This window comes from Rhinichthys klamathensis, unplaced genomic scaffold, assembly GCF_029890125.1.
Source record: "Rhinichthys klamathensis goyatoka isolate OS25496 unplaced genomic scaffold, OSU_Roscu_1.1 h1tg001009l_1, whole genome shotgun sequence".
In the NCBI taxonomy this organism is placed as follows: Eukaryota; Metazoa; Chordata; class Actinopteri; order Cypriniformes; family Leuciscidae; genus Rhinichthys; species Rhinichthys klamathensis.
In genome coordinates this window covers 164860-180472 of record NW_026607302.1, presented here as the reverse complement: position 1 = coordinate 180472, position 15613 = coordinate 164860, and the positions used below count along the sequence as shown (strand labels likewise).

The following is a 15613-nucleotide window of genomic DNA, read 5'->3' as shown; positions in this document are numbered from 1 at the left end:
TTCTCAACATTTTATTTAGACTTTTCTCGAAACAACGACTTTATTCTCAAAATTTAATGACTTTATTCTCAACATTTCATTTCGACTTTTTTTCTCGAAATTTAAAAAAAAATTCTTGAAACAATGACTTCATTCTCAAAATTTAACAAGTTTATTCTCAACATTTTATTTAGACTTTTTTTCTCAATTCAATTAATATTTTTCCCGAAACAACGACTTAGTTCTTACAATTTAATGAGTTTATGCTCAACATTTTATTTAGACTTTTTTCTCGAAATTTAATGATTTTTTTTCTCAAAACACAACGACTTTATTCTTACAATTTAATGAGTTTATTCTCAACAATTTATTTTGACTTTTTTCTCAAAATTTAATGAGTTTATTATCTACATTTTATTTTGACTTTTTTTCTCGAAACAACGACTTTATTCTCAAAATTTAATGAGTTTATTCTCAACATTTTATTTAGACCTTTTCTCGAAACAACGACTTTATTCTCAAAATTTAATGAGTTTATTCTCAACATTTCATTTCGACTTTTTTTCTCGAAATTCAATAATTTTTTTTCTCGAAACAACAACTTTATTCTTACAATTTAATGAGTTTATTATCTACATTTTATTTAGACTTTTTTTCTCGAAACAACGACTTTATTCTCAAAATTGAATGAGTTTATTCTCAACATTTCATTTCGACTTTTTTTCTCGAAACAACGACTTTATATTTAAAATTTAATGAGTTTATTCTCAACATTTCATTTCGACTTTTTTTCTCGAAATTTACAAAAAAATTCTTGAAACAATGACTTCATTCTCAAAATTTAACAAGTTTATTCTCAACATTTTATTTAGACTTTTTTTCTCGAAATTCAATTAATATTTTTCTCGAAACAACGACTTAGTTCTTACAATTTAGTGAGTTTATGCTCAACATTTTATTTAGACTTTTTTCTCGAAATTTAATGATTTTTTTTCTCAAAACACAACGACTTTATTCTTACAATTTAATGAGTTTATTCTCAACATTTTATTTTGACTTTTTTTCTCGAAACCGACTTTATTCTCAAAATTTAATATGTTTATTCTCAACAATTTATTTTGACTTTTTTCTCAAAATTTAATGAGTTTATTCTCAACATTTTATTTAGACTTTTTTCTCGAAATTTAATGATTTTTTTTCTCTAAACAACGACTTTATTACAATTTAATGAGTTTATTCTCAACATTTTATTTAGACTTTTTTCTCGAAATTCAATTAATTTTTTTCTCGAAATGTAATAATTCTTTTTCTCAAAACACAACGAGTTTATTCCTCAAAGTATACGTTTATTCCTCAAAGTATACGTTTATTCTCAATGTTTTATTACGTCACAAAATTTTACAAGTTTAATCTCGCATAATAATGACTTTAATCTCGAGATGGTTTTATTTTTCTATTATTGCTTGGCCCTAATCCTCTTCCGTAGATCACCCATTCAGTCTGGTTCGAAGAAGCATTTATGTACGATTCTGATTCTGCATTGGCTTTCCGTCTCCAGTCGTCTCAGAAAGAGCAGAAGAGGATCCAGAAGACCATGTCCTCGGGGGACCTTGGGAAAATGGATTCGCTCCGGAAGTCCATGTCTCACACAGATAGCAGGTCAGAGGAGGTTCATTAACCAAAACTGTGACCAAAAGTGTTCAATGACGACCTTTTCTTCACCATGAATGAGGCGAGATCATGACGAGACAACGTCATTAAATATATTTAATTATGAAATCATGCAATAAGTAAAATGTAGTTTTCCTTGCATAAACTATGTTTTTCGGGTTTTCAGGTAGATCTTACAGTAGTTAGATACAGATTAGGTACAGAAATGTAATAAAGTAATCAATTGTAAAATAACACTGCATAGTCTTCACTGTATAAAACTAAATATAGATGAATCCTTATTAAAGTTACAAAAGTTATTCAGTCAAAAACATTAAATGTTTTTTTTTGCAGTGAGTCTGCTGTGATTAACATTAAACCTGTAGTCAATCATTTTATCCCATAAAACTCATCTTTGAGTTTTTAGTTACATATTTAAAAGTTTTTTCCTTGAAATAAATTCTTCATGCCTTAAAATATCTTGAATGTAACTCGACACCCTTGCCTCATTTAGTATTTGTGGTTCTATGAATATGCAAATGAGCCCCGCCTCCATTCACTCCTTCAGCTCAGAGATCCACTTGTTGACGATCACACGTTGATCTGATTGGTTACAAGGTCGTTTGTGATGTCAGAAACAAAGTTCATAATACTAGTATAGTATTAGTAGAGTATTAGTAGAGTATTAGTAGGGTATTAGTAGAGTATTAGTAGGGTATTAGTAGGGTGTTAGTAGAGTATTAGTAGGGTATTAGTAGAGTATTAGTAGGGTATTGGTAGAGTATTAGTAGGGTATTAGTAGGGTATTAGTAGAGTATTAGTAGGGTATTAGTAGAGTATTAGTAGAGTATTAGTAGGGTATTAGAAGAGTATTAGTAGGGTATTAGTAGGGTATTAGTAGTGTATTAGTAGAGTATTAGTAGGGTATTAGTAGTGTATTAGTAGAGTTAGTAGGGTATTAGTAGAGTATTAGTCGGGTACTAGTAGAGTATTAGTAGGGTACTAGTAGGGTATTAGTAGGGTGTTAGTAGAGTATTAGTAGGGTACTAGTAGGGTATTAGCTGAGTTTTATTAGGGTACTAGTAGGGTATTAGTAGGGTATTAGTAGAGTATTAGTAGGGTACTAGTAGGGTATTAGTAGGGTATTAGTAGAGTATTAGTAGGGTATTAGTAGAGTATTAGTAGGGTATTAGTAGGGTATTAGTAGTGTATTAGTAGAGTTAGTAGGGTATTAGTAGAGTATTAGTCGGGTACTAGTAGAGTATTAGTAGGGTACTAGTAGGGTATTAGTAGGGTGTTAGTAGAGTATTAGTAGGGTACTAGTAGGGTATTAGCTGAGTTTTATTAGGGTACTAGTAGGGTATTAGTAGGGTATTAGTAGAGTATTAGTAGGGTACTAGTAGGGTATTAGTAGGGTATTAGTAGAGTATTAGTAGGGTATTAGTAGAGTATTAGTAGGGTATTAGTAGGGTATTAGTAGAGTATTAGTAGGGTATTAGTAGGGTGTTAGTAGAGTATTAGTAGGGTGTTAGTAGAGTATTAGTAGGGTATTAGTAGGGTGTTAGTAGAGTATTAGTAGGGTGTTAGTAGAGTATTAGTAGGGTGTTAGTAGAGTATTAGTAGGGTATTAGTAGGGTATTAGTAGAGTATTAGTAGGGTATTAGTAGTGTATTAGTAGAGTATTAGTAGGGTATTAGTAGAGTATTAGTAGAGTATTAGTCGGGTACTAGTAGAGTATTAGTAGGGTACTAGTAGGGTATTAGTAGGGTATTAGTAGAGTATTAGTAGGGTACTAGTAGGGTATTAGTAGAGTACTAGTAGAGTATTAGTAGGGTATTAGTAGAGTACTAGTAGAGTACTAGTAGAGTATTAGTAGGGTATTAGTAGGATATTAGTAGGGTATTAGTAGAGTACTAGTAGGGTATTAGTAGACTGGTAGGGTTAGGATTAGAATAAGCTGACATGTAGTTGCAAAGTTACTTATAATCAACAGAATGTTTAAAACGGACCATCAAAATAAAGTGTAACCATAAATACTTTCAATTAACTGTTTATTTTCATGAATTCATGTTTCTGTGCATTAAAATGTGATGTTTAATCCAAACTCTGTTCTCCGTAGGGTCAGAGGCAAAATGCGCTTCTGGAGTAAGAGCAAGCATGCAGATAAGAAGATGTCCAGCAGGGGGCGCTCCGCCGACTCCGAGCTCAACGACACGAGGAACGGTGTGTGTTTACACTAACGCTGAACCTGATCCTTCCACAAGTCAAGTCTCCTTCATCTATACAGCGCTTTAACCAATATAGAGTTTCACAGCAGCTTTACAGTGATAACAGGAGATTACAGTAACAGAGATTGTTTAGGCGTTACAGCAGATCTAGAATAAAGTTATTGTCCAGATAAAGTTAGCTTTGATTGATTCACTTCCGTCGCAAAGATCATTAGTTATTAACTTAGCGGGCGCTAACACGACACTGTTCTAACTGAAGACAGAAAGCTTTAATGTGTTCTGGCTGTTCATTTACACAACAGTGTTTGAGCTCGAGAACACAAACCGTGAAACTGGATCCAAGGTGCAAGTGTTGAATAATTTTGTAAAACGTGATCATCTCCGTGGAAACCTCAAAAACGTGAATCTGTGAGACGCTGACGGCGTGCACATGCGGATCACGTGTTTAGTCTATAGATATGCACGTTTGAATATATATATATAATATAATAATATTTGTGTGCGCAGGCGTGTAGTCTTTCTTTACTTTTCTAATTGAAAAAAAAAATCTTGTTTTCCATTTGAATTTAGATTTTTTTTTCTGACCCTATCGGCAGATACTTTAGCTTGTTTTAAGCAAAAACTCACTTAATTTGATCAGAAAACAAGATAGAATTTCTTGTAATTTTACTCATCTAGTAAATGCTTCATGACTTAAAGCAACACTAAGTAAGATTTTTTACCTTTAAATAATCCCGTTTCAGCGGTTCATTAAGTCGTGACAGGGTGAAAGGCACTCATGCATCCCTGTATCTGCTATAACCACGCTGTGTAAGATTGCCAGATCGGGTCGCGTTTCTGTAGTTCTAATGAGACATAAGAAAACTACAAATCTGACTTGCTTTACGTCAAGCGTTACAATAGTCATTATTTAGTTTTTCTTCGTTTCTGATGTCGCAGTACATCATACTTTCATGAAATCATGCAACATACTCTAGCTTGTCTGTGGACATCGTTCATTCCCGAGCCGGCGCTGGATAAACACGAGCGAGCGTGCGACAGTCGGCTACGCTAGGCTAAAGTATATAAAACAGCGGTAATGGGCAATTCTGCTTCCAACCTGTAGGGCGACCGCAGAGGAAAAGTTACTTGGTGTTGCTTTAATGATTTTTGGGATATTTGGACTGGAAACAAGACACAAATACTGAGTAAGAACAGCATTATTTTGCAGTGGCACTTCAGGACTGTGTTTCTAACACGCTCTCTCTCTCTCCCAGACTCCCCTGCTGGAAGCCCAGTGCATGCTGGTCTATCTGAGCGCGGACGGGACAGCAAGGAGAACCGCGAGCCGATGCTGGGAATGATGTCGATGAAGAGGAGGCGCAGTGTGAAGATCAGCAGTGTGTCTCTCGAAGCCTCGGCTTGGCAGAACGACTCGCTGCACATCCTCACCAGCACCGCGGACTACCGCAGCATGAACGACTTCCTCATGAAGAAGGTGTGCACTTTATTTCTGACAATTCATATAAACATTACGCTAGAATGTTCAAGATGCATTTACTAGAGAAGAGCAGTGCTTTGAGATATTAGGTCTTTTGTTTGAAGGGAGTTTTTGCTTAAAACATGCAAAATGATCTGCCAATGGGGTCAGAAAAATAATATTGTTTCCATTTTAATTAATTTTCTGACCCCATTGGCAGATCATTTTTCTTGTTTTAACCAAAAACTCACTTCATTTAGATTTTTTCCCCCAAGAAAACAAGACATAAAACCAAAACATAATATCTTATAGCATTTTACTTATGTAGTAAATGCATCTTGATTTGTAAATATTTGGACTGGAAACTAGACAAAAATACTGAGTAAGAAAAGCATTTTTTGCAGTGCAATATATTTTTGTTAATTTTTCGTTAAACCATTATTATACGCTTTTTATATGACAATATAAAAACAATTTAGTGTCACTATTATTTAGATCAGTTTTACTACACTGCAAAAAATGCTTTTCTTACTCAGTCTTGTTTCCAGTCAAAATATCAAAAAATTCTTAAATCAAGATGCATTTACTAAAGTAGTAAAATGCTATAAGATATTATGTCTTGTTTTATGGGGGAAAAATATCAAAATGAAGTGAGTTTTTGCTTAAAACATGAAAAATTATCTGCCAATGGGGTCAGAAAAATAAACTTAATTCAAACAAAAACAAGTTTTATTACAAAACCAGACGTAATATCTTATGGCATTTTACTACTTTAGTAAATGCATCTTGATTTAAGCATCCTTTTTTCTTTTTTTTTGTTGATATTTGGACTTGAAACAAGACAAAAATAATTTTTGCAGTGTTAATAATTTCTGTTAATTGTTTGTAAAACCATTCTTGTGTAAAAACCGTCGCATTCAGTTTACATATGATTGGTTTTATGTGAAAATTTACGAAATAACAGTTTTATATAATAATTTAATTGTGTATGATTGTATCGAAGTGTCACCATATAATTTAAGAGTAATTCTCAATTTACGGAGAAATTACTGTGTTTAATGAACGCAGAATTCTGCAGAACGGATCACAACCCAAAATGTAATTAAAAAGCTTAAAACGTCATAATATTAGCCAAAAGTCCCCCTGTAGTCACTTTGATCACTAAAGTTACATATTTAAAAGTTTTTTCCTTGGAAAAAAATTCTTCATGCCTTAAAATATCTTGAATGTAACTCGACACCCTTGCCTTATTGAGTATGCGTGGTTCTATGAATATGCAAATGAGCCCCGCCTCCACTCACTCCCTCAGCTCAGAGATCCACTGGTTGACGATCACACGTTGATCTGATTGGTTACAAGGTCGTTTGTGATGTCAGAAACACCAGCGATTTCAAACCGTGTTTTTGAGACTGTCTTTGGTTCACTGCAGTTTTAAGCAGAAAACACTCAGCAATGCTGTCGACTTATGAACTTACACATGGTTTGCATATTAAAAACACCACATAGACACATAAACAACATTAAACGCTGGATCTCCTCCACCGGGGGACTTTGACTGTGTGTTCTGTGATGTTTGTTACTGTAGATCGGAGATCTGGAAGCAGAGGACGGTCAGAAGGATTCGCCTGTGGACGTCGTGTTCAAGAAAGCCCTGAAAGAGTTTCGCCTCAACATCTTCAACTCGTACTCGACTGCTCTCGCGGTGAGCTTCTGGAAGCCCCAAAACTAGGGGTGTCGCAATACAATAATGCAACAATATATATCGTGGATGGTGACTATGTATTGTGTATAGTTCACCCAAAGTGTGTGAGAAAAAATTCAAGTTTTCAGAGTTTTGGTGTCAGTTCTACATTAAACTGCTATATATAATGTTGAATATAATGTATAATAATGCAATGGGGGAATATGTGTGTGTGCTGATAATGCCAGATGTCTGATGTTACCAGTAAAAGTGGCCGACATTATTATAAATATATCTAGTCAGTGACAGAGATCAAATATTCATCTACAATAATTCAGTTTTCAGCTTCAGAATCATGAATATTGTTATTCTGGTGTCTCTATTGTCCTGTGCTTTGGGTTTCAGCACTGAGTCCAACACTATTCATTTACACACACAATGTAATATCAAATTTAGCATTTTAATCAACAATGCATTTCTTGTTAATCTTTTATCATATGTCTTGAGTATCGCAGTAATATCATATCGTGAGTTCAGTATCGTGAGATACAGTGGTGTGAATAAGTTATTACCCCCATGCTAAAGTTGCCAAAAAAAAGAGGAATAAAAAATCATCTTTTGGAAATTGATCTTAATGCCTTAATTAGAAAAATGAGGAAAAATCCAACCTTTAAGGACACCAATTTTCTTTGTGTATGAATAATGTATCATAAATAAATGAATGTTCTTCCTTAAAATACAGGGTGCATAAGTCAGGCCCCCCCTATGTTAAATTCCCATAGAGTCAGGCAGATTTTTATTTTTAAAGGCCAGTTATTTCATGGATCCAGGATAATATGCATCCTGATAAAGTTCCCTTGGCCTTTGGAATTAAAATATCCCACATCATCACATTCCCTTCACCATACCTAGAGATTGGCATGGGGTACTTTCCATAAGATCATCTTTCAATGCAAATCAAACCAGCTATTAGGCTAACTGAAATAACACCATGCCAATCTCTAGGTATGGTGAAGGGAATGTGATGATGTGGGATATTTTAATTCCAAAGGCCAAGGGAACTTTATCAGGATGCATATTATCCTGGATCCATGAAATAACTGGCCTTTAAAAAAAAAATCTGCCTGACTCTATGGGAATTTAACATAGCCTGACTTATGCACCCTGTATTTTAAGGAAGAACATTTATTTATTTATGATACATTATTCATACACAAAGAAAATTGGTGTCCTTAAAGGTTGGATTTTTCCTCATTTTTCTAATTAAGGCATTAAGATCAATTTCCAAAAGATGATTTTTTTATTCCTCTTTTTAGGCAACTTTAGCATGGGGGTAATAACTTATTCACACCACTGCATATCGTTACACCACTAATGAAAACTTTGATAACACTTTATTTTACAGTGTCCTTGTTACATGTACTTGGCATTTTAAAATACGCAACTTAAACAATTATTATAACAAGTATTTTATTTAAGCTTAGCCACTTTAATTTTTTTTTTTAGCTCTATATGTCTGTTTGGTTTTATTGTCTGTTTTTTCCTTTTGTTTGTTTGTTTCTCCTTGTCTGGGACTAAGGATGGAAATTAGCACTGTGCTAAATCCGGCGTATTTACATCAATATGCAATTTATGCACTGTCCCATCTAAATAAATGAAAAAAAAAATTTACTTACCATAGTAATAACAGTAGATTATACATAATTACATGCAACTAACCCTCAACCAAACCCTAACCCTATAGTAAATACATGTAGTTCCTTAATATTACTCAGTACTTAAATATATAATTACACTGTAACAATGACACTTTAAAATAAAGTGTAACCCACGTGTGTGTGTGTGTGTGTGTTCCTCAGATGGACGATGGCAGGAGCATCCGCTATAAAGATCTCCACGCTTTATTCGAGCACATCTTGGAGAAGAGCATGCGTCTGGAGCAGCGAGACTGGAGCGAGTCTCCTGTCAAAGTCTGGGTCAACACCTTCAAAGTCTTCCTCGACGAGTTCATGACCGAACACAAGCCGATGGACGGAGCCGTTAGCAAGGTACACCCGATCTGTGTGTTCACGGCTAGCAGCTAACGGCTAACGCTCTTCTGATCATCTGTGTGTGGTGTTTCCAGGCTCCTAAACCTGAGAGGAAGAAGAGGAGGAAGAAGGAATCAGACACGGTCAGTCCTCGTTTAAAGATCATTCATTTACTTTATGGATTTATTTTATTTTATTGAAATAACAATAGGGGAATATAGAGTCATATAAAACACTTGAATCTATAGAAAAAATGGTCACACTTTACAGAAAGGTTTGTTAACTACATTAGTTAGCATTAACTAATAATGAACTGCACGTATACAGCATTTATTAATCTTTGTTAATTTCAACATTTACTAATACTTTATTAAAATCTTGTTAACATTAGTTAATGCACTGTGAACTAACAATGAACAGCTGTATTTTTATTAGCTAACATTAACAAAGATTAATACATATAACACATGTATTGCTCATTGTTAGTTCATGTTAGTTAATACATTAACTAATGAACCTTATTGTAAAGTGTTAACAATAACATTAAGATCACAATTCTGCATCTTGTATCAAAAATAAATCATACATGTAATATATATCAAGTATTGAAGTCAGAGAGTCGTAAATAAACCTGTAAGTCTGTGGAAAAAAGTCTACCAATTAGTAGTTAACACACATTTAGCTTTATATACAGTCAAACCAAACATTATTCAGAAACCATATATAATTTTTGATATTTGTTTACTAGTGTGTGCAGGACACTATAGTTCATTTATGTAAGTGAGGAGAGCAAAATAAAGTAAACTGTGACATATTATACCCTAATATTCTTCATACCAGTATAAAAATTTGGGATCAAAAACATTATTCCTGATGATGTTTTGCTGAAGTGTGTTTTCTGTAATTGCTAATGCTCTTTTTACACACAGACTGAACAACATGAAGCATTGCTTGGTCACTGGTTGAGCTAAACTGGTATTATCTAATTGTGTAGTTAAATTTAACAGCTGACAGATATTCAACATAATTCATGTGTGAGAGTCTAACAGAAGGACGGACAAAACCAGTCAAATATCCACTGATCTGATCATATTTTATTACCATTTTCTAAACCATAGCGAATAAACTGAGATAATGTGAGAAATGTTGAATATTGTATATGATATTTCCCAAATAAAATTACAGTTTTAGTTATATTATCCATTTCCAATAAACCAGTATCACTATCCCAGTGACAAACATTCAAAACACTTCAAAAAGAAACAGAGAAACATTGGACCGAAATAATTTGACTAAAAAACAAAAAAATACATGTAAGATAGTTTCTGTTTCCTCTTTACAAAAACAGCATAATAGAGAACCTTCTCCATTCTTAAAACTTACTTATTACATGGATAATATTGGTTTAAGTTTACCACTTTATAAATCCCACAAGGGGCAATTATATTAGGGCAGTGGCTTTCCACATACACTGTTTATTATTTTTAAGTGCATTTCTTTGACTTTATTAGGAATGACATATTTATTAATATCATGGATTATAATGATTATGATGCAGGTGGAGGAGCACATGGGTCACATCTTTAAATCCACTCAGTACAGCATCCCGACGTACTGTGAGTTCTGCTCCTCTCTCATCTGGATGATGGACAAAGCCTGTGTCTGCAAACGTGAGTCAAACTCTGTCCTGTTTAATCGTTTGGACATTTCAGTCTGGGAACGTTTTTCACTTGTAACATTGGAATTGCTCAAAATGGAGACTCAAGCAAGTGTTTTCATTTTGTATATGTTAGTATATCACTGATATACTGACACGATTTAAAGGTGCAGTGTGTAATATTTAGGAGGATCTGGTGACAGAAATGCAATATCATATGCATAACTATGTTTTCAGTGGTGTATAAACCCTTACATAATGAAGCGTTATGTGTTTATTAGCTTAGAATGAGGCGTTTCTCTCTACACACACCGCGGGTCCGCTTACACCGACATGTTTCTACGGTGGCCCTGAGCGGACAAACGTGTTTCGTCACTATGTTGTTCTTCATGATAAGAAGCTGCTAAAGTCAGCGAGTAAAACACTGACACAATGATGAACAAGTCACAATAATATTCGCAATAACATCGTTTTACTGAATAATTAAGTTAACATAATTTCTTAATTTATCTTTGTAAAGAATCCTCAGTGTATAACTGGCGACTCTCTGCTGTCTCAGACGACGACATCACTTCCTGTCGGCCACCGTAACTTCTGTTGGCTGCAGTTCACAACCTCACCACTAGATGCGCTAAAACTTACACACTGCACCTTTAAGGTCCTTGGACACTGAGTCCGAAATTTTCGCACATTGAAATATAAATACGACCTCACGTTGTGTCAATCACGTTTACACACGGCCTCTGAAACTTTCGTCCGTCGTGAAACAAAATTGTAAAAAACGAAAAAACGCAAACGCAGTGTGCAAGGACCTCAAGTCTTCGATGTTTCCATCACCCTGTTTTTACGCGCATTTTGAAGTATCACAACGAGAGATGGAAACGCCAAATTTAGAAAGCAAACTCTTAATTTGAAAAAAAGTTTCTATCCTCGCTAGAGGTGGTTTTTGACTTGTGCTAAAAAGAGTTAATGCGAATAAAGGGAGATGGAAACAGAAATAAATTCTGACGTAGCGAACATTAAACCCACGTGATCGATCGGCTTTTCCCTCGTAATGGGAATCCCGGCTCTTTTTAGGGAACCGAACCGGATCGTTTGGCTCATCTCAGTTTATAAGAGCGCGTGTTACTCATCTTGTTTTCTGACCCGATATTAAGGATTATCATTTCGCCGCACTGCTCGACCACATATGTTAATGTGTAGCTACTGTATTGGGACGAATCGAGCGCTGTGCCGGTAATGTCATCATGCGTGACAAAATAACATTCAGTTTGTGACTACTCGACGTGAGCGAAAGGATAATCATATTATTCTGTCTTGTATTAATATTCCAAAAATGGGAACCGACTCTCACCGTTCACTTAAAGTAAAGAGTATAGAAGTACCTAATCATAGATGGGTGTTTATATTTACTATTGGATACTAGGTTACCAATACCACCGTCATCCCCTCGAACAACTTGATGGCATTTGTTTGTTTTTTTGCAAACTTGGAAAAGATTCGCTTCACGTTCGTATGGAAACCCAGCTATAGTCTCGTTTCTTGCATGTTGGTCTCAGTCTCTGAGAGTCTGCTAGTCTGAGAACAGCGTAATTTGATTTTTTCATGCATTTCTTTTGGATCTGATCACTAACGTCTCGTCTCGTATTCCTGCTGATCTGAGAAGGACATCAGATCCGCTCAGTCTCTGTTTAGCGTGTTTAACCTGTGCTTGTTTCTCTCGTCTTCAGTCTGTCGCTATGCGTGCCACAAGAAGTGCTGTCTCAGGATGACCACCAAATGCAGTAAGAAGGTGAGAGGCTTCAGAGAGTGTGTTTGCCCGACACACACACTACCTGTCAAGAGATCCGGAAGATGTTTTTAAAAGAAGTCTCTTCTGCTCACCAGGGCTGCATTTCTTTGATTAAAAATACAAACAAAAAGCATTAATATTGTTAAATATTATGACAATTTAAATGTTCAAATTATGATGGTTTTCTAGTTTTAATATTTTAAAATGTAATTTATTCCTGTGATTAAAGCTGAATTTTTAGCATCCAGTCTTCAGTGTCACATGATCCTTCAGAAATCACTCTAATATGATGATCTGATGCTCAAGACACATTCATTATCTATCTATAAATTACAGGAACATCTGTGTGTGTGTGTGTGTCTGTTATTCGCATATCTCTCGAACCGTAAGTCCGATGGGTTTCAAACTTGACGGGTGTCTTGCTACGGGCACGAGTAACGGCAGTGCCAATTTTGACGTTGTTTGGAGTAGAAATGCAAAAGATATCGGTAAATATATCGGTAAAAGCAGCACACACCGATGATGTTTAGAAGGTTGTGGTTTAAACACTCGGTCAGCTACACATTAAGTCATGCACTAATACAAATGTCACTGAACTTTTTGCTCTCAAACACACCAAACCCACAATTACTAAAAACACACACAAAAACTGATTTTGCACGAGCACTGCACTAGTTATTATTAATGTTGAAAACAGAATTCTTTGATGAATAGAAAGTTCAAAAGAACAGCGTTTATTTGAAATAGAATCTTTTGTAACATTATAAATGTCTTTACTGTCACTTTTGATCAATTTAATTCATCCTTGATTAATAAAAGTATTGATTTATTTTATCCCCCCCCCCCCCAAAAAAAAACTCTTACTGACCCCAAACTTTTGAACGTTTGTGTTTAATGTTACAAAAGCTACTGTTTCAGATAAATGCTGTTCTTTTGCACTTTCTATTCATCAAAGAATCCTGAAATAAAAATAAATAAATAAATAATCATAAATGTTTCTTGATCATCAGATCATCATATTAGAGTGATTTCTGAAGGATCATGTGACACTGAAGACTGGAGTAATGATGCTGAAAATACAGCTTTGATCACAGGAATAAATTACACTTTACTGTATATTCACATAGAAAATAGTCATTTAAAATTGTAATAATATTTCAGAATTTTACTGTATTTTTGTTCAAATAAATGCAGCCTTGGTGAGCAGGAGAGACTTGTTTTAAAAACATTAAAAATCCTAATGTTGACTGGTCGCCTCTGGATGTTCCCATTCTCTCGTTTATATGATAAATGATCTTTCTGTGCCGTCTTCAGTTTGTATGTGGCTCATCTCAGTGCCTCAAACTTCATTCCAGTCATATTTTGTTCATGTAATTCATTTCTGTGTCTGTCTGTCTGTCTGTGTGTGTGTGTGTGTGTGTGTGTGTGTGTGTGTGTGTGTGTGTGTGTGTGTGTGTGTGTGTGTGTGACCCAGTTTGACCCCGAGCTGTCTTCACGGCAGTTTGGCGTAGAGTTGTCTCGTTTAACGAGCGACGAGAGAGCCGTCCCGCTAGTGGTTGAGAAACTCATCAACTACATCGAGATGCACGGGCTTTACACCGAGGGAATCTACCGTAAATCTGGATCCACCAATAAAATCAAAGAACTCAAGCTGGGTCTGGACACCGGTGAGACTCACGTGAACGCCATCTTATAGTCACATTGACTTGAGTAGAAACTGTCATTGAGTGTTTGCCTTCATTGCAGATGCGAACAGTGTGAGTTTAGACGACTACAACATCCATGTGATCGCGAGTGTCCTGAAACAGTGGCTGCGTGACCTTCCGAACCCCCTCATGACCTTTGAACTTTACGAGGAGTTCCTCAGGGCTATGGGTATGAGCGCTTCCCAGCCGGATTCACAACACACTCTTCTTAAGATTCTTCTCTGATGTTTTCTACTTGTTTAAAGTCACCATGAAATCAAAACTGATAACAATTGATGCTTGATTTGGTTTATATTTAAACCAAATCAAGGAGACAATACAGTACCTTTTTCCTCTAACATTAAGTATTGCCTTTAGAATTCGAATACAATTTGAATTTAGCTAATATTTAAGAAAGAAATTTGAATTTAACTTTTCAGACATTTTGATAGTGCACATCATTATTGTGTTAAATTCATATAATCTTGAATCAGAATCAGTTCCTCTTACAGCATCTCTTCTTTGATGACGAGGGCGGGGCTATAACCTGTCACTCACATGAGATCAGCCAATAGCAAACCACGACCATCCAATCAATTCCACACAGACACAATCAAGCCCCGCCCACATGTGTTCTTGTTCCAGAAGCGTTTCACTCAATATACGACACAATAGAGAAGAGCTATCGCCACTTGCGTTCATGCTGACTTTAATCAAAAGTATTTTTCTAGAATTGCATTTAGGAACATTCTTACAAACTATATACCTCAAGAAACTTCTTGAAAAGATTTTCGTGAATCATTTTTAGGAATACTACTGATAATTTGTGCTGATTTGCATGGATGTACCGCAGTGTGTTTTCTGATTTGCATGGATATAACACAGTGTGTTTTCTGATTTGCATGGCTATAACGCAGTGTGTTTTCTGATTTGCATGGCTATAACGCAGTGTGTTTTCTGATTTGCATGGCTATAACGCAGTGTGTTTTCTGATTTGCATGGCTATAACGCAGTGTGTTTTCTGATTTGCATGGCTATAACGCAGTGTGTTTTCTGATTTGCATGGCTATAACGCAGTGTGTTTTCTGATTTGCATGGCTATAACGCAGTGTGTTTCTGATTTGCATGGCTATAACGCAGTGTGTTTTCTGATTTGCATGGATGTAACGCAGTGTGTTTTCTGATTTGCATGGATGTAACGCAGTGTGTTTTCTGATTTGCATGGCTATAACGCAGTGTGTTTCTGATTTGCATGGCTATAACGCAGTGTGTTTTCTGATTTGCATGGATGTAACGCAGTGTGTTTTCTGATTTGCATCGATGTAACGCAGTGTGTTTTCTGATTTGCATCGATGTAACGCAGTGTGTTTTCTGATTTGCATGGCTATAACGCAGTGTGTTTTCTGATTTGCATGGCTATAACGCAGTGTGTTTTCTGATTTGCATGGATGT

The 15613-nt window shown here is 35.4% G+C and overlaps 1 protein-coding gene across 1 annotated transcript in view; it reads left to right on the top strand.

Annotated features, from left to right (window-relative positions):
• Positions 1-15613, top strand: part of myo9ab (myosin IXAb) — a 91978-nt gene that overhangs the window by 62485 nt on the left and 13880 nt on the right. The window contains exons 26-35 of the mRNA XM_056244586.1: positions 1538-1638; positions 3749-3852; positions 5114-5334; positions 6902-7018; positions 8857-9045; positions 9123-9170; positions 10586-10697; positions 12415-12476; positions 13951-14143; positions 14223-14351. Coding sequence (XP_056100561.1) covers positions 1538-1638; positions 3749-3852; positions 5114-5334; positions 6902-7018; positions 8857-9045; positions 9123-9170; positions 10586-10697; positions 12415-12476; positions 13951-14143; positions 14223-14351 — 1276 coding nt within the window. The remainder of the gene's footprint in view (positions 1-1537; positions 1639-3748; positions 3853-5113; positions 5335-6901; positions 7019-8856; positions 9046-9122; positions 9171-10585; positions 10698-12414; positions 12477-13950; positions 14144-14222; positions 14352-15613) is intronic.